This window comes from Cyanistes caeruleus, chromosome 8 (genome assembly GCF_971803275.1).
Source record: "Cyanistes caeruleus chromosome 8, bCyaCae1.hap1.1, whole genome shotgun sequence".
Classification (NCBI taxonomy): Eukaryota; Metazoa; Chordata; class Aves; order Passeriformes; family Paridae; genus Cyanistes; species Cyanistes caeruleus.
Genome location: NC_141708.1, coordinates 36,602,448 through 36,630,067, shown reverse-complemented (window position 1 = coordinate 36,630,067; position 27,620 = coordinate 36,602,448). Strand labels below are relative to the sequence as shown.

Sequence of the window (27,620 nt, the reverse complement as noted above, 5' to 3'; positions counted from 1 at the left end):
TTGGAGTTTGATATGATGATTAGGGAATAACCGCAGTGACACGTCGCAAACTCCCCACAAAGCAAGGAGACCTCTTTCCCGGGGGGCCATCTCCAGAATTGCTCAGGTAGGCAGCTGCTGGCTGCTGGGAGGTTTCTGGGGGATGGGAGTGGGTGCGCAAAGCAGGGTTGGCGGTGGCGTTGGGAAGGAGCGGCTCCAGTGGGAGCCTCCCGCCCCAAGAGCGCCCCAGCATCAGCCTCACACCCTGGAGCTGTCCCACTCCAGCAGGGCTGGACTGGGGGGCCAGGACCCCCTGGCTGGCCCCACACAGCCTCACACCACTGGTGTTGAGTTTGGAGCGAGCAGGGTGGGCACAGAAGGGCTCCTCGGGAGCCTCAGCACGGTTTTTATCTGGCAAAGCCATAGAAAGAGGGGGTTTTCTGCTTTTCCTCCTTGCCTGAAAAGCGAGGCCGGACGAGGCGGACGGGGAGGAGGGATTTTCCCTGCCATAATTCCCTCTGGATTTGTTAAAGCGCAACTTTAAGGCTTAATCATTAGAGATCTTTCCAGCCGACTTGGTGTCCCTTCTCTTCGCCAGAGATCAGACTCCCTTCAAAGGCAATCACTGCTCCCAAAACCTCCTCAGCTTTCCCTAATCCCTCCCAACTAGCAAGGGCAGTTTCTGCCCAGCACAGAATGCTCCTCCCAAGCTCTTCCCCTCGGTGGAACAGGAGTTTTGGGTGGGAGCAGGCAGGGAGGGAAGGATGGTTTCCAAGTGTCCGGCACATGGGGATGCAGATTAAACGCAAGGGAGGAAGGCTGGGCTCAGCATCACAGAGTGGCTTTTTGGGAGAATTTTGTGGTGACAGAGCTGCAAAAGCCATGCCCAATAGGAAAGGGATTCCAAAGGGAAAAGCTGATTCCCAAGCAAAAGGGGCCGAGCAAAAAAATGTTCTGGATTAGGCAGGAAATGTTTTCTCCAGGCTCATGTGCTGCAGCGCTTTCATGCAGCTCTGAGTTTTCCCTGTTTCCCTGCAAATGTTTGCGAGTTCCCAATTTATGTGGAGCCACCAGAGGTGGAAAACAACCCCCCACCTGGGGAAGCCAAGGGACGAAAACCTCGTGCTGCGTTGCTCAATCGGACTCCGTCCTTCAGTGTGTCACCCCAGCGAGGAGCTGGGGCAGCTCACAAGAATTCCAGTTTTGGGGAAGAAAATGAAGCATGCTTGGTGTTTCTGAAGGAATAGATATTGCTTGGAGCCTGGAGGGAGGGAGGAAAAAATCCCCAAAACATTGATAATCTAGAGGAAAATGGTTTCTCTAGTGACCTATTTGGGTTATTAGGGGAAAGAGTGAATATCATTGTCCAGTCTTCCAAGAGGTTGTTATTCTTCAGGAGGAGCAGTTGCACTGAGGAGTTACCAGACAAAATGGCCTTAATTAGATGTGTCCAAGTGGCTGAGCACAGTCAGGTCTGTATTGATCCTGTGGGATAAACATGGGTTTGTTATCTCCTTGATGGAACCGAGAACCTGCTTTCCCCGAAAAGGCTGCACAGGGGCAGGCTCTGCCCTCAAATACCCCCTCAGCAAAAATCCTAGCATGGCTGAGGAAAGAGATTCCTCCTTTTTCAAATAGCCCAGAAGCAAAGCAAAGTTTTCCACAGTTTTTGGGATGAAATCTTCTGGATTTATCTTGCTCCTGGATTGGATGGAGGAAAGCCAGAGGATGTGCTGTAGTGGGTGTGAGGGAGCCACGTGTGGAAGTAGTGATGGAGAGGTGGTATCGTAATCGGTTTGTTTCTTGTTGATGTGGGCTTGCTAGGTATGAAAGGACCTTTTCTTGCCTTGGCACTTCAGAATTGCAGCAGAAACCTAAAATAAATGAGAGTGGAGAGAGAAAAGCCAGACCTGGTGATACTCTGATATAAGGTAAAAGCAGAACCTTCCTTTTCTTGATGCTGTAACCATGATAAGTTGGTGCTGTTGTCAAAATTTCATCACAAATGAGGATGAAATAGGAAATATGGATAGTTCGCACTTTCAAAGGTGTTAATTTCAATTTAAACTTCTGAACAAAACGCAGCTTCCCCCTCTCCTTTTTTCCCTTTACTTTTTCACGTGGTGGCCCTTGTTAATGATAATCCATTTTAAAGGCAAATCCCTGAAACTGGTTGAATTCCAGAACTGTTATTTCTATTAAGTGTGGCTGGGTTGATTCTCTTTTTAAAGCACTGAATTTGCTGCAGTCATTCACATTTTCCATCAGCAGTCATGGAAGGGGGGTTTTCCCCTGTGGGGGTGGATTTGCTAATTGATTCCTGGCTCGGGGAACAAAGAAGAAGAGAAAGCAATCATGTTTCCTCTGGGTGACAGGAATTCTCCTCCCTTAAGGTGAAAAAAAACCCCATCCCAGCACACTGGCACTGCTGCAAAGACTGGGGCTGGTGCCTGCAATAAGGGGAAAGGGCTGGAATTCCACAAGTTTCAGAAATAAAACATCCCCCCATGATTTGTGCCCTGGAAATCATCAGGATGCACCGATGGACACATGGGTGTGGCACCTGGGGACGTGGTTTGGTGGTGGATGAATGGTTGGACTCCATGATCTGAGAGGGCTTTTCCAACTTAAATGATTCTGTGTTTCCATGAGATGGACCCTTGGGTGGCAGAGGTGGAAAAGTGCCCTGTCCAAAAACAGTGTTTAGATGGCCTTGGCTCAAGGGAGACAGGAAGAAAGGAAGGAGAAAAGAAGTGCTTGGGAAACTGTAGGGTGGAAAACCTGTTTCCCTGGCTTTGGGATTTGTTGTGTTGGGATTTATACCTCAAAGGAAAGAGGGGTTTGCAGTTTCCATCCCAGAGAAACCCCGCTGATGGGGGAAAGCTCTTTAGCTCATAAATAACCTGTGAATGACCCATACCAGGATGGTGCATGGGGCTGTCCATGTCTGTGTTCAGCCCAGTCTTGGCCTCCTCTGGAATCAGGAGTGGGGGCTTGCAGATTCCTCTGGAATCAGGAGTGGGGGCTTGCAGGGGCTGGTGCTGGGGGTCTCCAGCTGGACCCCACTTCCAGCAGGACCAGCTCCACAACTCCAGGTGAGGCAGGGCAGACCTGAGGATGGGCATCCTGCACCTCTTCCGTGGGGCAGGGTTGTTTCCATGGGTCAGAGGCAGGAATGCGTGGAAGCACCAGGCACAGATTAAAGCCAGATCTTTGTTAACAACCCACCCCCAGAGCCCGGGTTTTGCAGCAGGCTGTGATTAATACTTCACTGCAACCTTGAATGCTCTTGCTCCCTAATTCCAAGTGGATTGCTTCAGCATATCCTGGAGTGCACCAGTGTCTAGACATGCTGGTCTAGAGCCTGATATCTTTGCAGGATGCCTTACGAGAAGAGCCCAGAAGAGCTCGGCTGTCTTATCTAATAAGGCAGAAGGCAGACAGGGATATTGCTTCCCCTGGAAAGGCATCAGCCAGGGAGATGCTCTGTTCCCACCCATCCACCAGCCCCGGGGCTTGTGCTCGCTGCTCAGCGTGAAAGCTTCCCCGGGAGGGAGAGAGCCCTTCCTGGGAATCCCTCCTCCCCGCAGGAGAGGCTGTGTGGCCTTAAAGGATCCACCTGCAAGTGCACCCAAAGCACCAGCCCTGCAGGCATCCAGCCTGGCAGTGCTCAGGTCCAGCTCTAAGGGCTAAGAGAGACACATCCACCCACCCACCGAGGGCTGCAGTTTGATCCCTCAACTCCCCAGGGAAACCAGGATGCTCCAAAAGCAGAATATAAGGGGCAGGATTTACAGTGCCACAGAGCTTTCCCCTATGGGGTGGATATATGGGGTGGATATATGGGGTGGATATATGGGGTGTCTTTGCAGGGGAGGGTGCAAAAGCAATCTGGATTTTAACCGGGGTTTGTTCTGAATGCTCACGTTCTCTCTCTGAAGCAGCCTGGGAAAGGCTCCAAGTGGTTTCTGCACAGCAGCCTGCTAATCCTGCCCCGTGCCTGCTGAACGCCAGCTCCAGAGGAGGCAGCAGGCACAGACACCACAAACATCCACAGGGTCTTGTTGCTGCCCTCAGAAGGGCAAAGCAAACCAGTAACTGGGCTCCACCTGCTGCAGAAAACACTCATTTGGGAATTAGAGACAGGAGAGAGCTGTTGCATTGGATAATCCGTGTCCCAGCTCCTGCACGTTAGTAGTAATTAAAACACTTGGAGAACCTGGGAGCACGGGAAGAAGATAAAATGAACTCAGAAGAGCCTCACCAACCTCTGCATTAAATAGCTCCAAATTCTGGCATTGCAGAGGTGCCTCTATTTGCAAGTGTTTGAGTCACAGTCTCTGGATCTCAGTGAGACATGGGACTGAGATCCTCCAAATACTTGGGCTCGTGCCCCATTTTTGGTGCTGGGAATAATAAATTTTAAATTGAAAGCAGCTGTTTAAGACTTCTAGGGCACAAAGGCATAGGAGCACAGGGCAGGTAATGGCCAAGGTGGGCTGCCCCAAGGCTTGGCTCCTCCCTCAGTGAAAAAACTGCTGATAAAAAGGGCTTGGTGTCAAAAGCTGGGTACTGGAAAAGGCTTTTTCTGTTATTTCTGCAGAATCATGACACTCTCAGAAAGTCAGCTGTAACCAGATAGATTGCAGTGCTTTACATGCAGTGCTCACCTTACATGCACCAAGGGACTGCTGTGCAGGGGGGATGTTTAGGGTCTCCTCCCAAAAATCTGGCAGAAGCTCAGCAATCCACCTTCCTTCCACCTTCCTACTGCTCTGGGTTTCCCTTCTGCCCAGCATCCCCACCTCCATCCCATCCCAGGGTGCCTCACCCCAGTCCACCCCTCCCAGCCCCTCTTGGCCCTGTTTGCTCTCCAGGCAAGCCTGGGAGGCTCCACCTTCCCTTGCCTACAGCTTTCTACAACAAAATGCAATTTTAGGCAATAACAACTGTGTTGGATGACACAATTTAACATTTTCCTTCATGGAGTCCTTGAGGACCTGAGGAGGGATCTGGGTATTCTCTGACTGCTGTTCAGCATCAGCCTGAGACTTCAAGCTTAGCCTTGCACCTACAGACCCTGTTTCTTATGCCTGGAGCACATAAATGGATTTTTGGACGAGCTCAGAGCTCAGCATTCAGGAGAAACAGGGAATCACCAGTAGTGAATCCATGGTGTAAATGTCCCTTTCCCAGGGTGTAGCTCAAGTCAGATTCACATTTCAGTTTTATGATGTTTTCAGCCCAAACCCAAACAAAAAAATCTTGAATCAACCATGACCTAAAACTTCAGCTCTGAATCAAAATGTCTGAACCCAAGGTTGTTCCAGCCCTGAGCTGAGCTAAGATTTGAAGTTCTCCCATGTTCTTTATTTTCCAAGATAAAAATAGGCCAAGTTTGGAGCTAGGTCCTGTTTCTCACGGAGTGCTGGTACAAGGTTGCCTTCCCAGTGTCAGCATCACACGAGGCCTGAAGGACTCGTTGTTATGTATTCCATGCAGGATTAGGCACTTACATACTTTTTCCTCCTGAGACCCCACCAAAAGGCTACAAATTCCCTCTGCATCTCCCCAGGATCTCACAGTGGGTTTAAATGCTATTTATTTCCATTCAGCAGGGGGGATATTTCTGCTTTTTCCGTGGTCTCTGCTGTTCTGTTTCAGTTTTATCTCCAAATAACTGATTTAGGGAGAGCAACCCTGTAAACTTTCTCAGGAGGGTGGACTTTCTCCTCCCAGCTGTATTAATTGATTTAATTTATCTTAAATTTGATTGCAGTGAGCACCCCTAATTAACCTGATTTTTTGCTGATAATCACTCCCAATGGAATCAAATCACAAATCCGGGGATGGATTGACCGGCACACAGAAAGAAGCCGCCCTCCGTGCGTTAATTCAGCGAACAGGATATAATTTGATCCAGGTAGGAATTCACGGTCCCATCCTTTTGTGCAGTGTCCAGCTTCATCCTGAAGCTTCACTGAGGGAGTGAGCAGCGGATCCATGCTCCTGAATCACTCCTTGCTCGTTCATTTTCGCTCTGTTTCTCTCTCACATCCATGCTGACCATCACTGCGTTGTCTTTCAGAGAGCAGGATCTTATTCCTCAAGGAATTCCTTGCTTGGTGGGAAATGACAGTAAAGGTGGGGGAAGGACAACCCTGGGCACTGCTAAATGTTGGGAAAGGTCGGGATTGGTGTCTCAAAACCAAGGAAAACCCACAGAGCAAAGTTTCAGAAGAGGGTTGAGGTGGGAAGTCCAGCACGTCACCTTTAGTGCAGATGCTTGCACAGGTACATGGGAGGCAGGTGCCTCACCTGCTCCAAGGTTTTTTCCCAGTTTAGGTTCCAAGGTCTCAAACCTCCCGTGGGTAGGATGGGGGAGCTTGGGCATGACTTTCAAACCCACCTGAGAAAGCCTTTCTTGGCTACCACGGCCGAAACAAGCTCAGCATTGGAAAGCACTGGGCACTGCCAGGAGCGGCATCCTGGAAGAAGGAACTGGAAACACTGGATTTTAGGCAGGTGGAGGCCATAAACTTTGCCTTGTTTTGCATGGCACTAGAGGGCACAACAGCCCCAAGCACAGCCTGCGATTCCTGGGAAAAAGCACATTCCAGGACCAGGCCAGCAGCTGCGTTTGGTGCCCTTGAGGAGCCTTTCTGCTGTACCTGACCCATAAGATATGGGACTTCTGTGTGTCTTAGATTTACTGTGGCTTTCTTAGAATCACAGGGGTTGGGAGGTTCCATAAGCCCATCTCATTCCAGCCCCATGCCATGGGCAGGGATACCTCCCACTGGCCCAGGTTAATCCAAGCCCTGTCCAACCTGACCTTGGAATTATCCTGGTGTTCAGTTTCTCCTACTGTCACATCTGGCAAAGCTCACTCCTAACGCACAAATGTCAGCTCCCAATCCCCCACACTTTTCAACACCTTCTTGCTCTTCCCTCTCTCCTTTCCTTTTCCATTCCAACCTTTATCTTCTTTTCTTTCCCCCCCCTCTCCTAATTTCCCTGTACCTTAGGGATTTTTCTTCCGGCCTGTCTGTGAGTGCAGCCAAACATCTTCTTCCTCAGTGCACACCTGGGTCGTTCATCTTTGGGAAGTGGCTGATGTCCACTTTCCCTCCAGGCTCCTGGTCAGGAAGGGTTTGTGGAGGTGCTGCCTTCCAGCCACAAATGAAGCCACTGCAAACTGAGGGGTTTACTTCTTGCTGTGCCCCCTCACACACCAGCTCAGACATAAAATCAGATGTCCCCAGGACTCTAATGCTGCTGAAAACATTGGGAAAACAGGAATGAGAATGAAAAATTCAGGGCTTAGGCTTGAGAAAACTAAAAGGGTTTGTGGTATATTCCTGTTTTATTGTAAGGATCTCTGTTTGTATAAATTCCTTTTAAATCAGCTGTACAAGGCATTGGCTTTCCTGGAATAATCCCAGAACTGGAAGTGGCTAAATAAATGGTCCCAGAGCCAAAAATGGAAAAATTACTGGAGCCCCAGTTTGTTTGGGAACAGGGAATCACTGTAGGAAGAGGGAAGGAGAGGGGAAGGAGAGGAAGGAGAGGAAGGAAGGAGAGGAAGGAGAGGAAGGAGAGGAAGGAGAGGAAGGAGAGGAAGGAAGGAAGGAAGGAAGGAAGGAAGGAAGGAAGGAAGGAAGGAAGGAAGGAAGGAAGGAAGGAAGGAAGGAAGGAAGGAAGGAAGGAAGGAAGGAAGGAAGGAAGGAAGGAAGGAAGGAAGGAAGGAAGGAAGGAAGGAAGGAAGGAAGGAAGGAAGGAAGGAAGGAAGGAAGGAAGGAAGGAAGGAAGGAAGGAAGGAAGGAAGGAAGGAAGGAAGGAAGGAAGGAAGGAAGGAAGGAAGGAAGGTTGGTTTATTAAATATAGGGGAGGAGAACAGAGTCACACTCATCTAGCAAAAAGAGACACAAAAGGAAATACTGACTGGCCTTCACATCTTTGGATGTTATTTGGGGCCAAGATTTGCTCCCTGCCAGAAAGACCTCCTGGGTAGGCAGGTGTCATCCTCAGATTGGATGTAAATCAAGACAAGTTCTAAATTTTGCAAGTGTTCCATTACCCAGCCCATGACAAACACACAGCCCATGGAGATTTCCCTGCCAGAGCCAGGAGGATTTCCATGTTCCAGGCAGTTACCTGACTGTCTGAGCTCAGACTTTGGAAGTATCCCAGCCTAGGCAGCATGACACTGTGTTATCCCTGCTGAATCTGTGAGGAGCTGAAGGGAAGGAGGTTGTCTGCCTCAAGGGTCATTACCAGAGATGGGCTTGGTTTGATCCATGTTTAAAAATTGATAGCTGAACCTTTCTTTTCTTTTCCTTCACGGCAGGAAAATGGGCAGAGGAAATATGGGGGCCCACCACCGGGCTGGGATGGCCCTCCACCAGAGAGGGGCTGTGAGATCTTCATTGGAAAACTGCCCCGAGACCTCTTTGAGGATGAACTTATCCCCCTCTGTGAAAAGGTGAGGCTTGGTGGCAGCTGATCGGCCACTGATGGTCAGAGCAGCGTTTCAGGGCTGAACTGAGCTGATTCCAAGGCCAGGCTGGGCAGGACTTGGAGCAGTCTGGTCAATGGAAGGTGTCCCTGCACATGGAACTGGAACTGGGTGGGTTTAAAATTCCAGTTTTCAATAAGCACTCCCACCTTGCTGACAAATCTCTCTCACTTGGCAGATTGGCAAAATCTATGAGATGAGGATGATGATGGACTTCAATGGCAACAACAGGGGCTATGCCTTTGTGACCTTCTCCAATAAACAGGAGGCCAAGAATGCAATAAAGACACTCAACAATTATGAAATCAGGTAAGTGGGAAAAACACCTTCAAAGCAACTTTAAATTATATTTATTGGTCTATTTTGGCATGTAAGGGATATTTTTTCCTGGCAGACCAGAGCAAGGTTATTTAGATCCCTGTGTTTGGAGGGGAAATCTCCTCCTTCCTCCCTGTGCAGTCACTGCTCATTAAGGCCAGCATCTTTCACAGGAAATTTCTTTCTCATAGGGAAAAAAAAAACCAACCAAACAATCAAACAAAAAAAATCTATCAGAACATTGGAAAAAAATATTCAGCTTTGGATCAAATTAACTTTCCCCTAACCAGCACTGTTTATTATGTTCCCCTCAGGTTGTTTGTTGTAGATTTATTCTAGTCACAGTCTCCCTCGTGACAGATTGTGCGGATATGTTCTGGGAGATGGAGCAATTGTAAGAAATGGTGAAATAGGATGGAAACCAATTGGCAAAACAGTGACATTTTCTAATAGAAAGGAACAGAAAAAGCCCTCATGTTTGTGACTGTGCGGAATTTGGGAACAAAACACCCAGAAATCAACAACAGATGGGCCCATCAATACGTGTTGGTTGGATTTCAACCACACTTAGTGTTTTTTGCCAGTTCAAAGTGGGATGAGTTGATGTCTTTGCTTAAAAACCTTTTGGGATAAAGCATGCCAGCAACTGTATGGCTTTTTTAATTTAAAATAAAAGGGCTGTGAGCTGCTTTGAGCAGATCAAGGCACACGGAGGTCTTGGAGACGTCATTTGTAGCAGAGATTGGAAGGTCTTAGGAATCAGGCTTCATCCACCTCCACCTCCTCCACTTCCTTCCCTGGTTCCAAAGACTCCTCTAAGGAAGTTTTGCACTTCTCCAGGCCTGTAAGAGATACTTTGACCCCAAAGAGGTGAACAAAGGAAATTTTTTTGGTGGGGGCTGCACAAAAGTTGACATTGGTGAGTCCTCAAATGGTGCCTCTCCATGGCAAGGGATTTTATTCCCCCAAAACCTCGGTCATGAGGTGAGTGGGAAGCCACTGGTGACAACACAGGGACCTGGGGTGGGGGGTGCAGTTGCCTGGTGGCAGCAAAAGGGAGAGTAAAAGTAGGAAAAGCAAAATTTGGCTTTGGTTTCTCCCTCAAATCCCCCATTTCAGCTGTGCTGCCTGGCGTCGATGTCGGATTTAGCAGAGTGGCAGCTTTTGCAAGCTTGAGCAAGGCCACTGCAATATCCCAAAAGAAGAGCTGACCCCGAAGCCTTGTGTTTGGCCTCGTGTTTTGGGACAGAAGAGGGGCTTTTCTTTAACCTTGCCCTCTTTGGCTTCTGGCTCCTGACAAAGCAGCTCTGTTGTTTCAGGAACGGGAGGCTCCTGGGGGTCTGTGCCAGCGTGGACAACTGCCGCCTGTTCGTGGGGGGCATCCCCAAAACCAAGAAGAGGGAGGAAATCCTAGCAGAGATGAAGAAGGTCACGGACGGCGTCGTGGACGTCATCGTCTACCCCAGTGCAGCCGATAAAACCAAGAACAGGGGCTTTGCTTTCGTGGAGTACGAGAACCACCGGGCAGCAGCCATGGCCAGGAGGAAGCTGCTCCCAGGTTGGCAGGGATGGGGAGGGGTGGCTTCAGCTCAGGGGCCACCTTGTGCTGTGGTGACAACATCTTCAGGGAATGCAAGGAAGTGAATGTGGCTGGGTTTTCTGCCCTCAGAGAGCAGTTTTGTGCTAGAGACACCCAGAGCCAGGAGGTACTCCAGCACACCACGGGGATTCACTGCAGCTCCTGCAGCAGCACCGTGCTGATGAGCCGTGGTCATCCTTCAGGAACTTGGGTTTATTAAAAATCCAGCCAGCTGGATGAGGCTGCGTGTATCCTTGCAGCTCTGCTGTGGGATGTGCTTGGTCCTGTGCTTGTCTTGGGTTAAACACAAAATGGAAACTCATTCACGGCCTCTCAGGGAGGATCGCTCAGGAAAGCATCTGAGAGCAGATTCAGGCTGGAGCATGGACTGAAAGTTGATATTTTGGCAAAAAACTTGGAATGAGGAATTGCTTTAGAGTAAACCTATGAAATTCAGCACTGGGAGACAGCCAAAGACCGTTGTGAAGGAGAGGGAGGTTTAGAAGGTATTAGGTGAAGAGGTCACTTAACATTAAGTGCATTTGCAGGGATTTCATCATTTTTTTCTTGCTTTCTTATGTTCCTGCACTGCTTTGTTGAGCACAGCTCACTGACTGGTGAAAGCATCCAACAAACCTTGGGGTTTGAGATTTGTTCACAACCACCAGTCTTCTTTCACTTGTTTTATACATGAAATACCCTGCATCACTTAAATTCTCTTTTTTCTTATTGTGTAAAAATTGAGCATGATTTTGAGCAGCTAATTTGCTTTTCTATTGGGAGATATGTCACACTGACAATTTTTTCCTTTTATTCTGCATTTTCTTCTTCAGTTTAAACAGCTCCCTGATGGTGGGAGCACACTCTGTTCCTCAGCACGACATTCCCATGGTTTTTATGTGGAAAAGGAAGGCAGGAACAGGCAGAACACTTGAAATCCTGAGCAAAGACAGCAGGACAGATGGAAGGAGCTCAGAGCCCTGAGCAGACATGTGCAATGCATGAGGAGTTTCCAGTTTAGAGACATCTCAGTAAACAATTTAGGGAATTCCAAAGACCTGAGCAGGAGCCAGAGTCCACTGAAGCCTCAAGCATATGGCAAGAAATGGAAAAAAGTTCCAAGCCAGAGCTGAATGTGTCTCCAGCTGATGTGAGATTGAATATCATTATCAGATATTTCCTTTAAACTGAACCTCATTGCTCTTGGAGGGAGCTCTGCAGAGAAAGTGCTCAAAAATTGAGAGTTTTTGTAAAAAAATTAAAATTTTGTCCTGGCTAAACGAGAGTTTAGGAGATAGGCTGGTTTTCAGCAAGAGGCACCAAGCTTAACTCCTTGCTGCAAGTCAACCAGTTCATTATTTCCACTTTTTAACTGAAAACAGCGATTCAGAAAGGGTCACGGAACCGTGAGCAGCCCTGCTTTTATCCCTGGTCGCTGACAGCTCGGCTCTGTGCTGTGCTGAAAGCTGAAGAGCAGCCTCACTCCACAAATCCCAGCTCATTCACGAGGGATTCCACAGGAACAGCACCTTTACATTTAGTTTGATCATTTTCACTTCCAATGAGCCTCCAAATTCCGTCTTCACCATCTCATTTTGGAGCTCCCACCCCTTTTTAAACAGGTTGTCCAAGCAGAGATGCCTTTTTAGATCTGGCAAAGAGTGTTTTGCAGGATTTTCTTTGTCCCCTCAGCTGCAAATGTGTGGTTTAGGTCACTTAAAGAATCACCAGCAAGGTCTGGGCAAAAGCAGGTTTAATATAAATTTGTGAAGGCACGACAGGGTTTGATGGCAAGGGTCACTCTATTACTTACTATACAGATAAAGCAGACAAAGAAATACCAGATTAAAGCAATCTAGAATGATTCATGTGGAGACCAGGGAGGCAAAAGGGTGAGGAGGGAAAAAGCAAAGGATTCCAAGGGTTGAGTCCCAGCAGAATAAACCCCCTTGCCAATCTCATCCTCAGACTGGCTCAACAATTTAAGTCTAAATGGTTTATTATTCGTAACAGTGCCTAATAATGGTTTATTACTCCTAACAATATCTAATCAACACTAGCAGTTCTTAATATAAAATTGACCAGTTTAACACCTCTAAAACAGTTCAACAGAGTTTTCTGTAAGCTCGACAGAACCACAAATCCAGCTTAACCAAAATTTAATACACATGCATACAGACAGAAACAAATGCAGGCTTCTGAAAATTCCCCTGGAGTTCAGTGAAATTCTCACATCAGCTGCCTTTGAATCTGGAGCTGAGCCTCAAGGAGTGGGGACACCCACCCAACTGCATCAGCAGCATTCAGCAATGTGATTTATTTGCTTTTTCTTCCCTGCTCCTCAGCAGCTCAGTCCAGTGCACACAGAGCCCCTGGGGTTATCCTCCACACCCACACCTTTTTTTTAAAAAAAACACACTTTTTTTATGTGTTGGAACTTTTTTGTGTCCCTCCTTTCTTCTGCTGCAGCTTCACCCAAACGAATTCGAGCACACACAGAGACATCCTTGCTTTTGCTGTTTCGTTCCATCCTGCTGGGACTTCAGGATCCCTGTTCTGGCATCGAGGGAACGAAACTTTGCTGGCCAAAAGGGATTTTTATAAGTGCATTAAAATATTTCCCTTTAGGGAGCACTCCAGGAAGTTGAGACTTTAAGTGAATTATTCCATATTTTCACTTCTTTCAGTTCTGGAGGCTGCAGAGGTATTTGTAGGAGGCCATTCTGAGTGTGACCGTCTGCTTTTGGAAGGATGCAGCAGCAGTGCTTTGAGCTAGGAAGGCCTTTTTTTGGGTTGTGTTTGTAGAATTTGGCCAGTTCTATAATATAAAATTATTTTAAAATATATTTATATTTATTAATAATTTATATTTATAATATTTATATAAAAAGTTCATATAAATATAAAATGGAGCGTGAGCAGGAGTGAGAGGAAGCAAAGCCCCCTCCAGCACTGACCATGCCCGTTCCCTTAAAAGGAAGGATCCAGCTGTGGGGACACCCCATCGCCGTGGACTGGGCAGAGCCAGAGGTGGAGGTGGATGAGGACACCATGTCCTCAGTGAAAATCCTCTACGTGAGGAACCTCATGCTCTCGACCACCGAGGAGACCATAGAGAAGGAGTTCAGCAGCATCAAACCAGGTAGGGACCCGCTGGTGCCGTGCCTCCTAAACAAAATGCTGCAAATGGAAATATTTCTGCGTTCCTAAAATGCCATGAGAGATAAAAATTGCTGGTTTTCTGCTGTGAAATGTTCGTGTGAAATGCCACAAAAATTGTCATGAGGCTGAAGGCTCCCACCCAAAATGCCATCCTGTTAAGGGCTGCTTATTTCCCAGCTACAGCCACCACCAAGGAGGATGATTGGCAAGTGGAAGAGACCCAAAATGCTGCATGGGGATGCCCTGTGTCATCAAAATGTTTTGCAATAGTTTTAGTCTTTCTTAAAAAGAGTCAGTGAAGCAGGCTGGGTGACTTCAGCATTCTTCTGTGGCAAGGGATAGTGACCAAAATAGTGATTTAATACAACTCTTTTTTATCTGATCTATCTAAATTCTGAACTCAGTTTTCATACATCCCCCCCAGTACTCGTGTAAATTGGTGAATAATTAGTGCTTCCCATTTAATTCAATATTCCTTTGTGGCATTTCTTACATGCACTTAGGGTGAGATTTTTCAAAGAAAGCGGGGAGATTAGTTGGGAATAAAAATCCTGCTGGCTTTCAAAGAAGGTTTTACTTCTGAGTTGCTCCAGCTTTAGGAAATTCCACCCAAAACCAACAAAGTAAAAATAACCCATTTCTGCAGCCCTGCAAGCCACACGATCCATTAGGCATTGGGAACTGATGCTTGGCAATGTGAAATCTCCTTTCATCTCACTCCTGTTAGCTTCCTTCTATTAATTTTTTAAAAAACGCTGCAGAGCTTCATTTTTCTTCCACCAGCTTCTCATTTCTGCTCTGTGCATTCCTTTTTCTGGACTAGGCAGCAATGCAAAAGTCTTCACGCGTTTTCCTTGTGTCCTTCCAGCGTTTCTGGCTCATACTTTTAGCCACCATCAAGCTGTTGCAGACCCCATTTTATCCCTGAGTTAAATTTATGTTATCCCACTCTCTGAACTGTTTCCTTCTTTTATTTACCCAGTTTTGCTCCCGAGCTTTGAACAAGCTCACACTCCCCAGAAACACATTTGTGGCCTTTTGACACTTTGGTAGCAGTCATCTGCTTTGCTCCTAAGAAGTTTTCCACTATAACAACAGAAGTTCTGCATCATCTTTCATTTTCCTTTTATCATTTCAGCATTCATGTTGGATTTTTTTTTTTATTTTATTTTATTTTTTTAATGGACAGCTTTTATTTCAGTGGCTAAAATCAGGAATGAGGTGCATTACAGCAGCAAATTAGAGCAGCTTTGGGGAGAGAAAATGCAGTTTAAGTTACAGTGAGATCAAAATAGGCAGCAATGATCTGAAATGATTCATTGCCCTGCCATGGTTCTCTGCCTCACTCATTGAGCCACATTTCAGCACAACTTAGATGAAATTACCACAGATCCAGGGCGTTAAGAAGCTGTTTTGACATCAACAAGTCATCCAATAAAAAATGACCCAAAGGTCTCCATGAGACAGCAATTGCCACATCTCTGAGGGCTCCATAGACAGGACCAGGAATGCTGCTTGTGCTCCTCAAGCTGGGACATAGTACAAGTATCACCCCTTAAATCTGTGCCAAATTCACAGCCTGACAACATCTGTAGAGCTGTCTCTCTGAAAAGCCATGCCTTCGCTCCTTAGGAATCCCAGCGAAATACCTCCTGCCTGGTAGAGTTCCCAGCAGGAAGGTTGTGCTGTCCCAAAGTGCTGGGACACTCTCTAATGCCCCAGGATGCTCTCCATGGAGCTGACCCAAGGGTGGGTATCACATTGCTTGGCCCAGCAGAGGCAGAAACAAGGAAGAGCAGAATTTTGGGCTCAGGATTGCTGTCCTGGAATGCTCTCCAGGAGGCAGAAGGGGGATATTCAAAACATAGTGAGTTCATTAAAGCTTCCACTTGTAAACAAAGCATCAGCATATAACTCCCATAAATTCAGGCTTGGAAAATCATCCTCTGTCCCAGAAGGACACAAAGTGCCACTTTACCCTCCCTGTGTCATTCCAAGACATGCAGCCTGCTTGGGCTGTAGGCTGAGACAGGCTCATTTAGCCCTCTGCAGCTCCTAGTGACTCCCCCTGAACACCAAAGTTCATTTCCTCCTGCATTTTTCTAAGTGCTTTCTGGGGCAATATGACATTTCCCTGTGCACCTGTTCTGCTTTAGGAGGTAAGAAGCCGACAGAAGAGTTGCTCAGCATCCCTTAGGCATGTTTCCAAAGGCCATTCTGGGGGGTTTGCAGGAGGCTGGGCTGGCTGACGTGCTTCCCAAGCCACAGGAGCAGAGAAGATGAGGAATTAAATAAATGGCTGAAGGCTGTGGGGAGCAGGAGTGGTGGGGTTATTTTGGAGACAGGCTCCTCAGTGCAGAGTATGAGCTCCTGGCAGCAGAGCAGCTGAGAAGGGAAAGGGAAAACTGTGGGGGGTGGACGTAGAAAAGAAGAACAAGAAGTAATTTACATTTGAATGACTTCGGATAAATTGGATACAAGAAAGATTCAGTCTGGAAGAAAGATTCTCCAGCCCAAGCCCGATCCCAGGAGGGCCATCCTCAGCTGCAGAGCCTGACTGGGGCTGTGTCCAGGTGAATTGGGGCATCCAGGGAAACCCCACTGCCACGGGAAAGGCTGTTCCTAGAGAGAGAGGCTGTTTCTTAGGGACACACCTGCTGCCCCATCAGTCCCAGCCCATCCCAGGGCCCTGGGCTGCTCTGTCCTGGGCAGGGCAGGCTGTTCATTCTTCCTGGACATCCTGAGCTGGCTATCAAGGAGAAAAATCCTCCTTGTTTTATGGCAAAAGCATTGGCTTTCCTGAAGCCTGCCTCCAATGCATGTACAAAAGCAGGGAGATGGGGATCACATGGGGATGTTTCTGCAGCTGTGGTCTGTCCCAGAAGGAGACACAAGACCAAAGACAGTGTCCAACAGAATGGTTTGGACAGGGGAAACCTGCTCCAGTTTAATGGGAATCTTACTGGTATCTCATCCCAAAACCTTCTAGTTTACCTTGAAATGCTGCAACCATTCTATATTGATTTTCCTGTGGAATATACATCCAAAGAGGTGAGGGGACACTGACCTCTTGCTCTTCTACCTTTGCTCAGCCTTTGCTCTCCAGGTGCTCATAACCTGACAGAACCACTCTTTCAGATCTCTGTTTTCTGACTAATCCCCACTTCCCACTAGTATTCCAATGTTTTCCACAGGTGCAGTGGAGAGAGTAAAGAAAATTAGAGACTACGCCTTTGTGCACTTTAATAAAAGAGAACACGCAGTGGAGGCCATGAAAGCCTTGAATGGGAAGGTAAAGCTGCTATAAATGTTAATTCCTGGGGCTTAGGGTGCAGTACATTATACAAAGCCACCTGCTTTATTAGCTCCAAAACCCTCCTGGAGGTGTTATCCTGATTTTCTTTGCTGGTTGCTTTTATACTCCTGAATTTGTTTTTCAGCAGCTCTGTTGTACACAAACATTTCGGCTCCTTGTGCTAAGTGTTTGCCTGGCTCTAGCTCACTGCTCAGATGAAAAAAAAACAACAGGAAAAGCTGAAAGAAGAACTAGGAAAGGAGGGGTTACGATCCCCCCTGGCTCACACTCACATCCTTGTTCCAGACTGCCAACAAAAACACTGGCAGGGCAGCGTGTGAATGGCAAACTGGGACAAACGAGGTCAGCCCAAACATCTGCTCCAAATTCAGATGCGGATTTGCGAGGAGGCTGCTGAATTTAGCCCTTCTTGCTCTGCATGTAATTCACTGTAAAGCCGGAGCTGTTCCCAAAGAGGTGTTAACCCCGCTCCTATTTTTAGTGCCACTGCTGTTCTCCACGGGAGCACATGGAATCTCGCCGGCTTACGAGCTGCTTTGTAGGGAAGTGAGGCCTTTTGAAGGCTTTGCTGAAGGAGCCTCTCCCAGCTGGGACCAGGGCTGGGCACTCTCAGATTAAGCCTTCACCCACCCAGCGCCGCTGAGTGAGGGAGATTCAGGGCGCTTTTGGTTTCCTCCATCTTCCCATCCTGTTAGGACGTGGGGGCAGTTCCTCCATGGGTGGGATTTCCACCAAGAGCTTTGACGCTGTGCTTGTCCCGCGTCTCTCCCCACGGCCAAGGTGCTGGACGGCTCCCCGATCGAGGTGACGTTGGCCAAGCCGGTGGACAAGGACAGCTACGTGAGGTACACGCGCGGCACGGGCGGCAGGGCCCCGGTGCTGCAGGGGGACTACACCTACACCCTGGGCCACCTCTACGACCCCGCCGCCGCCTACCTGGGCACCCCGGTCTTCTACGCGCCCCAGGCCTACGCGGCCATCCCCAACCTGCACTTCCCCACCGCCAAGGGGCTCGGCAACAGGAGCATCCTCCGGCCCCCCTCCGTCCGAGGTAATTCCCCTCGCGCCGATGCTCAGCCGAGAGGCTCCTCTGCTATCTGCCCAGGCGCGCGTTGGTGACATTGGCTTTGCCCCAGCTCCTGGATTGCGCTCAGAAAGGGGTGGAAAACACAGGGTTTAGGTTCTGTCGTTCCCAAAGGCAGTAATTCAGCTGAAAAAAATAACCATTTTCCTGGAAGGAACGTTTAGATTGCCCTCAGTCCAGTGTAAATAACCCACGAATCCTCCTGGTTTTGCCCCAGCAGGAAAGACCAAATAAAACACTTTTCCTTTCCTCTGTCAGAGCTGGCTCCCACAGCCGGCCACCACCACCAGCACTATGTTTCCTCTTTGCTTTGAAAGTTGCAGGGAAAATGTTGCCCATCCTGGTGTTTTCTGACCCAAAGCCACAGAGTTTTCCAAGGAAGCCACATTGCCCTGGTGCAGGGTAGGGAATCAAACAAGACATTCTGTGCTCTAGGAGGTGGAGGCCCCCTTTTGGGTGATTGTTAATAATAATTAATTCAGTTAATTCAATGTATGAATAAATGAGTGTATTTCTGAAGACTCTTGGGTAACTGTGCCTGGAGCCAAATCAAATCCCCACATTCAGGCATCCCCAAATTAAATGTCAAAACAGACATCTTTTGGTCAGTTCAGACATAAGTTTGGGGCTAGCAAAGAAATAACTCTGTCATATGACCTTCCTTCCAAAGATGATGCCTTGTGTCCCCAAGCCAAGTCCCACAGCAGGCTGGGACCCTATGTGGCACCCTGGTAGTCCTGGCAAGGATTATGATGGCCAATTTTTGTCCCTTCACCGGGAAGGAGACAGGGAAGCAGGAATACCCTCCCTTGTTCCTCAGGTTTTTCCCCACACAGGTGAACCAGCTCCTCTAAAAGTCGCTTTAGGAAAGGAGCAGATGGGTAACTCCCCACCCGTCCCTTGCCTTATGGTCTCCCCAGACTCCAAAGCAGGGTTCCCCAAGGAAAAATGGAAGTGTAATGGGGCAAAACCGAAAAGGATTTTTGTTCATCGGGATGAAATTGTGTAAGCTGTAAATTCTTCAAGGTGAAATTACACTGGTGGGTAGCAAAAAATGCCAGCTGTCCCCTTTCTGCCTTCCAACTACAAAGCTCTAAAATGGGGTTAAAAGGGTAAAAAAGGGTAAAAAGCTGTTCTGAAATCAAAACTGACCAGCAAAGTTAGAAAATGGGCAGAAAGAAGTCTTTCCCCAAAACCCCTTACCTATCCAAGGAAGGGTGTCAGTGCTGAGCCTGTGTTATCCCACCACCAGGCCATGGGACCTCCTGCCAACCTGCTTCCCAACCCTCCCAGCAAGCTGGGCTAACTTTTCCATTTCAGCAAGAATCAGGTCCTTTTTCCCGTGATTTGATTCGGTTTAATGCCTTCTTACATTCCTAGAAATTTACATGAATGTACCTGTAGGGGCTGCGGGCGTCCGAGGCCTGGGAGGCCGCGGCTACCTGGCGTTCCCGAGCCTGGGGCGCGGATACCACCTCAAGGGAGACAAGAGGGGAGAGGAAAAGCTCTACGACCTCCTGCCAGGGATGGAGCTCACCCCCATGAACCACGTCACGCTAAAGCCCCAAGGGATCAAACTCGCCCCTCAGGTACGTGCCCCAAAAAGAGCGTCCCTATGCCAAGGGTTGCGTTGGGAAAACAGGCCCCTCGTCGAATCTGCACCACAGCCTGGTAAATAAATCCATTCTTGTGTCTCAGAAGACATCAAAAAATGGACGGTAGCAGTTGCATCTTGAGATATCCACCTGCCTTGCCTGCTGTCATGGAATCATGGAATAGTTTGGTTGGAGAAGACCTTTAAGATCATCATGAGTGTCAGGGGAGAGTTGTCAGAAATGCCTTACTGACCATCGTGCCATAAAAGCCCCATGGGTCAAGGAATTCCCACCCTAGATGGGTTTGATACATAAAATTCATCACCTGGGATTTCACCAAGGAACAAGGCACGTGTGTAAAAAATTATGCGCATTTTCAAATCATTTATGGCAAAAGAAGTGTTGACATAACCCAGCCTTGCACAGAAACTCTGCCGGCTCAGTGGGGGCTTTTGATTTGGTTGTGAGTGTTGATGCAGATGGACGGACGAGGGATGAGGAGAAATCCAGAATAAATTCCCTGAGTTTCTGGAATCTCTGACAGTAACTCTTTTCCCCTTATATTGTGCAGAGCAACACGAGAAACCAACTTCACCCTGAATTTTGAAGCATGTCTTTTCCTTTTAGCACTTCAGTTGCCACAGCATCCAGTTTGCCAAAGTTTATGAAAACATCCTTTTTTTTCTCACAGAAAATTGAACGGTGGGATTTTTTCCCTTCTGCAAAAGTCCCCTTACTCTGATTTGTCAGCAAGTCACAGAATCAAAGAATGGCTAAGGGTTGGGAGGGACTTTAAAGCTCACTTACTGCCATGGGTAGGGGCACCTTCCAATAGAGGTGTGAAATCCCTGGCATGGCTCTACAGGACCTTAGGGCAGGTGAAATTCGTTTTTATAAGACTGACATATAAAAGGGAACAAGTCTTGCCACAGTGAAGAAATGAACTGTTGTAATTGAGAACTGAACTATGTAATGAAGCATTTTACACTGCAAGACGCTAAACTTCAGCTGGAGCTGTGGTGGCAAAATTAGAAGCAGCAGTGAGGTTTAAATTTTACTTTCTAGTTTTAAATCCAATCAAATGTAAGCTCTAATTGAGGTAGATGACAGCAAGACTTCAGGGTGACCTAATTGCAGCCTTTCAGTGCCTGAAGGGGCTGCAAGAAAGATGGAGAGAAACTTCACAAGGTCCTAGAGTGACAGGGCACAGGGAATGGCTTCCCACTGCCAGGAGGCAGGGATAGATGGGATATTGGGAGGAAATTCTCGGCTGTGACAGAGGTGAGGCTCTGACACAGTTTTTTCAGAGCAGCTGTGGCTGTGCCCCATCTCTGGAAATGCTCAAGGCCAGGTCGGAGCAACCTGGTTTAATGGAAGGTAACCAGGCCCACCTGGGATAGCACACTGCCAGTGGGTTAAAAACCCTCGAATCCCAAGCCAAAGCAGGAGTGTTTCTGGAAAGCAATTCCCAATTACCAGGGGATCAGCTGTGCCAAGGCTGAGGGCAGCGTGGTTCAGCATTTCAAAAGCTGCAATTGCCTGCCGAAGCCCGTGGAATTAATTGGATGGAAGCACAACTCTTTTTCTTTTTAAAAAGAAGCCTATTTGGACTTCTTGTGCTCTGTAACCCACTAAGCCAGGAGGCAGCAGAGAAGATGAATGCAACCCGAGTTTCTTTAGACCTCTGAAACAAGTCCGTGAGACAGAGCGTCTGAGGAGAATTCAAAGCAAACCACACTGAAATAATCTAATCAGCAAAAGGACTCCCATGCCCAACTGAAGAGGGAGTAATTTCAGGAATTAAACACATTTTAAAGTATAAAGCATTTAGATGAATCTTACACTTCAAGTGCTCAGCATTCTATCTGCCAGTTGCTTTGTATTTTTTGCTAAGCTTTGAGGAAGCTTCCAGAATCCCTGAAAACCCTTTGAGGAAAGGCAGCTGCTCAGCACAGGAGCTGGAGCTGGGTGAGGAGGCTTCTGCACAGCAATGACCCCCAGCACAAATCCTGAGGGTTTGTTTTTTTCCTTCTAGATCTTAGAAGAAATCTGCCAGAAAAACAACTGGGGACAGCCTGTGTACCAGCTCCACTCTGCCATCGGCCAGGATCAAAGACAGCTCTTCCTCTACAAAATCACCATCCCTGCCCTTGCCAGCCAGAACCCCACCATGTACGTCGTTAGTGGAAGGTTTCTGAGGCTTAGGCTTTATTTTTTAAACTATATTTTACCTAACAGCTGTCCTCAAAAATCCCAAGCACGCGGGTCTCTGTTTTCTTTGATTTGAAAAAATATTTATTGAATATCTCTTAGAATATATATTAAATGTATATTTATGTATTATATATGTTTATATACTTATATAGATAAATACTTTAAATACTTTAAATTTAAATTTAATTTTTTTTAAAAAAAATACAGGGAGCAAAACATCCACAGAGGGTAATTAAGTGCTGCCTGCTGTGCTTGGTGCTCTCTCTGCTGGTGCAAACATTACAGAAAGCCAGACATAATCAGGCAAAAGGGGGCGGTTTTTGTACAGAAAGAAAGTGAACTATAGTCCTTGAGGGGAAATGAAGGGGGTTTGAAGGAACATGCTGATATTTTAGCTCCAAATACGACTGTAAACATTTCTGACCAAAACCACCGTTTGCTGTGTGTTGTAAAGAAAAACCCAGGCTGGGTATTGTAAAGAAAAAACACAGCAGGATTTATTTATTTGTTTTTTTGATGGAAAAAGTGCAACAAACTCTGCAAGGACGTTGTGTCCAGCACGAGAGCCAGGGTCGATGCTCTCAGCGAGGAACCCGACCACTCAGAGGAGAGCAGCTCTGTTAATGCACCAGCACAGGAAAGCGATGCTTCCATTTGCTGTGTGGGGTGATGCCAGCTCTAAGTGGATCACGGCATCTGGCAGGAAAGCCCTGGGGAAAGGAAAGCAAACCCAGCTAACTCTGTGCTGTCCTCACAGACACCCCTTCACACCGCCCAAACTCAGCGCCTACATTGACGAGGCCAAGACCTACGCGGCAGAGTACACCCTGCAGACCCTGGGCATCCCTGTGGAGGGGGCAGAGGTGCCTCCTGCAGCACCAGCTTTTCCAGGTATGGGCACATCTGTACAGCAAAGGGCTCCTGGAATGTCATTTTTCCTGCTGGTTCCTTGTGGGAGTGAAGAATGAAGCAGGTTTTGGCCACTGAGGACTGGCCTGGTTGTGCTCCCTCACAGTGACTCATGTTATTTGTGTGTCTGGCGTCTTTATCAGAGAATTCCAGACTGATTTGGGTCGGAAGGGACCCTAAAGATCACATAATTCCACCCTCTGCCATGGACAGGGACACCTTCCTCTATCCCAGGTGGCTCCAAGCCCCGTCCAGCCTGGCCTTGGACATTTCCAAGCATCCAGGGGCAGCCACAGCTGCTCTGGGAGCCCTGTGCCAGTTTTTTGCCTGTAAAGGATTTTATCTTTATCCCTGGACTGCCCAAATTTCTGTGTCCATACTCCAGAGCAACTCAGGCCGGGGACATTGGGGTGGGGGGCTCTGCTCCAACCCCAACCCCTCAGGTCAGTGCCACAGCTAGGACCATGTCCGGGGGAGTCAGAGCAATGTCCAAATGGCCAAGGGCAGAGAATCCCAACATCCACAGGCCCATCCCGGCTCTACACATCCCCTCTACTCCTCCCAGTTTGTAAACGCCTCCTTCAGCTGGGAGCCCCAAAAATCACACAAAACTGATGTCCCCAGTGCCACATCTGGGATGAGTCCCCTCCCTGGCCCTGCTGTCACCAGGATGGAGGAGACCGTCCTCCCTGCAAGGACACATGGCTGATGAATTCATGGGTTCTCCATCCTCCCCCAGCACCCCTGGCTCCCTGTGAACCGACACTTAGGATTTCAACTGCCAAAGGAATGACACAGCCATGAAAGCTTGGATCCCATCCCAGCTCTCACACCCCCATGGAAGGTTTTTCTCCCAGTTTAAGAATTCATACTCAATAGCTCTTGGAACTGCCCAAAACAGCTTGGAAGTCATGGAAAACACAGGAATTACATTTACCATGCTCTCCAGCTTGACAGTAGTTCTGATGGAGAGGCAGCACCACGTGCCAAGCTGCACATGAGGAACGCATTAGTCAGTACTACTGAGTTGTTTGGAGTGTCTCAAGAATGGATTAAAAAAAAAAAAATAAAACATCTATCCGGCTTCCTGCCACAGGAGTCCGCAAAAACCACAGAAAAATCAATTTGTCTGGGCTTGTGCAGCTTCCGCAGCGTGGAACCCAAATGGGCTCTTTATTGAATCCAGCCCCCACTTACTGCTTAATTAGCATCTCTCCTTTTCTTTCATCCACCCTTATTTATTTGTCTTGGGAACTTGGCAAATGGACATGCACCAAAGTTGCTGCTTCAGTCCAGTTCTTGGCCAGGGCTTGCTAAAGCTCAGCTCAGGCCATGCCCAGCTCGCAGCTCATTTCTCTCTCGATGGTGGCAGATGTGCCTTAAGTCCCAGATTTCTCAATTCCTGCTTGAGTTTTTGTACCTGGCCTTGCTGGTGCAAAGAAAATACCCTGGAGATCCACAGTATTCAAATGGTAAGGAATTCTTGATGTCTTTTCCCAAAGTGGCACCTCCAGTGAGGCAGTGTGTGCTCCCTACTCCCCAATATTTCCATTCCCCCACCAAGAGGACATTGGCTCTGGCTGACCTTGACTTGATCCCATTGCCCACCTGGTCAGACAGGATCCTTGGAGATGTATTTTGGCAGCAGAACCTGGTCCAGCAAATCCAATGGATACCCCAGCTGTTCTTCCCAAATTTAGGCTTTGTCTTAACTCCTGATTATTTTACAACAAAACACTGTGGTCTGGTCGACAAGCTGCAATGCCCTGCCTTCAGAGGAGCCAGCCCCAAATGATGCTGTTTTCCCAGTGATTCATTCTCAAATAGCAACGCTCCCATCTTCCCATGGAAAATTTGGAAGTGTTGAAACCACAGTTTCCATTAGAAACCGATGGGAAAAAAACAAAAAAATCCTGTCTACTAAATATTTTCTCCCTGTTGCTGCATTGAGGGAGTTTCCCTAACATGGCTGTCCTGAACTGGCTGTGTTTTGGCTATGAAGGGATCAGAGCCATATTTTCTCCAAGAACCCTGCCTGAATTTCCCCTGTTTTAGGTTGTTTCCTTGCTCTCCTCATGCTATACAGGGGGGAACCTGTGCAGAGCACAATTAGCTCAGAAATAATCAAAACCTGAGGGAAAAAAATTCAACAGAGAGGGGTGTTTTTCCAGCACAGTGTTTAACAAATCACAGGTGAGGAAATGCTTCCATTTTCCTATGAATTTTTTAATTTATTTACATCATTCCCACTAACAAACTCACTGCTGCCCAAGTTGTTCCCACTGAGAGTCATCCCATCAAAACCTACCAGGCGAAGGTGAGTTTTGAACGGATTTTCATTAATCCACAGGTTTTCCTTCTTTATTTCCTTCAGGATACACCATTGCCAACGCAGCTGCCGCTGTCACAGCCACTCAGCTCAAGCAAGCAGTGACAATGGGACAAGATTTGGCCACGTACGCGGCCTACGAGGCCTATCCTGCCTTCGCTGTCGCCGCACGGAGCGACGGCTACGGAGCCTTTTAACCAAATTCCCTTAAACCCAGCACAGGCAGAGAGGAAAAGAAAAACAATCTCAGTCTGGTAATTCAACACCCTCACGATTTGAAGCTAATCTGTGGCCCAAGGTTCATTTTAGTCGGAGTTTCAGTCTTGTAGGGCTTTAGTTTTGTAACGGGATGTTAAGGGCCAGGGTCGGGGAGAGGAGAAATTTCAAAAAATGGTGCAAAATCAGATTTTCACACTAGAAAGAGAAAGCTCAGCCCAGGAGATGAGAGGTTCTCAGGTGTATATGTATATTTTATACGTATATATATTTATACACCTACTGTGTGTGTGTTTACAAGCAACAACCTGTGCTGAAAACAGTTGGTCCCGTGGCTGTTGTGACCGGGACTGGGCAAGGATGGGGTGGCCCAGCAAACCCCTTCATGCACCAGGAATTTTCCTGCATCCTCCCCAAAGTTTCCCAGGCCAGGCAGAGCTGAGGTTCCCCTTGGCCACGTGGGTTTGCCTCTTCCTGCCTCTGATCCCCCCCACCCCTGTGCCACCAGCACGGGGCATCTCAAGGCTCTTTGAAATTCTTCTTTGCCAAGGTGAAAAATCGTTTCTCCTAAACGTTTTCACCCGGCCCAAGAGGCTAATTTTTAACAGGTTCCCGTGTTAATTTCGTTTTTAAAGCAAGGCACAAAGAATTCAGCAAAGTTTTCCTCTCTTACTTTGCTCCCTCCCAACCAGATCCAAAAATCACCAAATACCAGTGTATTTTTGTGCGCTTCCCATCGAATGGCACATTCACTGAAAAACAGGGAAACTTTTAAGCCTGAGGAGAAGAAAAGTGCTATTCATTAAGGCCAATTCTCTACTTAATTAGAGCATGAGAGCTCACAGCCATGGCCCAGTAATAGCAGGCACCTCAACAGGAATAAAATTATATCCAAAGAACATTTTCCCAGGTTGGAAAGATCCCTGCCTAGCTTTACACATTAAATCAAGGCTTCTGCCTGCTCTGATTCCAGCAAAAATTAATTTAGTGGAAGAGGGTTCACGCCAACATTAAGGGCCCCTCTTAATTTGGAGAGCACCAGAGTTGGTGCTGTGTTTGAACCCTTTGGGGACGCTGGGAGCATCCTTTGGTGTGCAGCAGGGACATTATCCATTTATTTTTGCCATGGGATCAAGGCAGGGGTAATGATGCTATGGAGCTATAGGAGAAATCCAGGGCTGGACAGCCACAGCAGACACCTTAATCCTGTGTCATGAATCCTATGCAGTGGTGCACACTAAGAAAACTTGAATTTATTCAGTATAGGACCAAAAAAACCCTTTTTGGGAGGAAGAATTTACAACTGGGTTGATGTCACCCAGCAGATCTGGCCCCAGATTTATCACCTGTTTTAGATGCTGTGATGTGGCAGAGTGGAAGCCATTCCCAGGGGAGCTTTCCCTGTGAGTCCCCCAGGCTGTGAGGGGTCTGTGACAAGGTGGTGACTGCAGGAACCAAGTGTTTCTTTCTTCTTCTGACTCAATTTCCCCTGGAATGGAACAAACCCCATGGGCTGTATGGGCTGAGGCCCCGTTAGACCCCTCCTATTTATAAAGTAGCTCATTAGGGTGACCCTAAAGGTATTACAAGCCCTCTGTGGCTGCTGCTGGCCACGTTTGGCTTCACAGCAAAGGACAAACCTGGTCACAGAGGGCCAAATAACCGAGAGTGTTACGGATTTCCTGGCTTCTTTTTTTTTTTTTCTCTTCTGTATCTGTCTTTAAGTGGTGTTTGCCAACGAGGAACATAGCCAGGGGAGTCCCTCAAACCGTTGGCAGGAAGTGTTTCTCACTTTCCACGTTCAGTGAGTTTAGTCTGCTTTTTCAGCTATTTATATAAGTTCAGAAAGATGTCAAAGCAAAGGGCAAGAAGCAGTATTAAAAATGTGTGCATGAAGCACTTATTTTTGTACGAGTAGTACAAGGTTTGTATAGAGTTTTAACACTGTGAAGTGTAGCGAAAAATCACAATTTCCATTTACTGGAGGACAATCCTACGTTTAAAGGGAATCAAGGGGAAAATGGCATCTCTATCATCCGTTACAAATTAGAACCGGGACTAAATTCTGTGAAGCAACGCTGTGATTTTTGAGTAATCCGAGGACATTCACTGGACTTTGAAATATCATTAAAACTTTTTAAACACAAGCCTCGGTCCTTGTATATATCTGTGGTAAACAGGAGCACACTTTGCTCTGGGGAGATCAATCCCAGGTCGTGCTGGCAGGGTCACAAGCTGTTCAGGAGTGTTTTCCACACTTTGGTGACCCTCACCAAGCACACGCAGCACAAAATCAGCAGGTTCTTCTGCACTTCGAAGTGAAAAATCAGGGGGTTCTTGGTCTCTTTGCCCTCTTTCACCAGTAATTATTTATTATTTATTTAATATTATTATTTAAACA

At 47.5% G+C, this 27,620-nt stretch overlaps 1 protein-coding gene across 5 annotated transcripts; it reads left to right on the top strand.

Moving 5' to 3' along the window:
* A1CF (APOBEC1 complementation factor) lies at window positions 1-27,366 on the top strand. Of its 5 annotated transcripts, XM_086899370.1 has the most exons (13): window positions 3-106; window positions 1,804-1,910; window positions 5,759-5,902; window positions 8,330-8,464; window positions 8,676-8,806; window positions 10,135-10,373; window positions 13,372-13,536; window positions 16,751-16,848; window positions 17,653-17,923; window positions 19,337-19,545; window positions 21,587-21,723; window positions 22,523-22,656; window positions 25,049-27,366. In XM_086899370.1, exons 3-13 carry the CDS (start codon window positions 5,804-5,806, stop codon window positions 25,198-25,200), a joined length of 1,770 nt encoding a protein of 589 aa, XP_086755496.1. In that variant the 5' UTR covers window positions 3-106; window positions 1,804-1,910; window positions 5,759-5,803; the 3' UTR covers window positions 25,201-27,366. The 5 variants fall into 5 exon arrangements, with proteins under 5 accessions (XP_023786113.1, XP_086755496.1, XP_086755497.1 ...); XM_023930345.2 differs by lacking the exon at window positions 1,804-1,910 and having other exon boundaries at window positions 1-106; window positions 19,361-19,545; XM_086899371.1 differs by lacking the exons at window positions 3-106; window positions 1,804-1,910 and adding an exon at window positions 4,209-4,473.
* The last annotated feature ends 254 nt before the right edge of the window (window positions 27,367-27,620 follow it).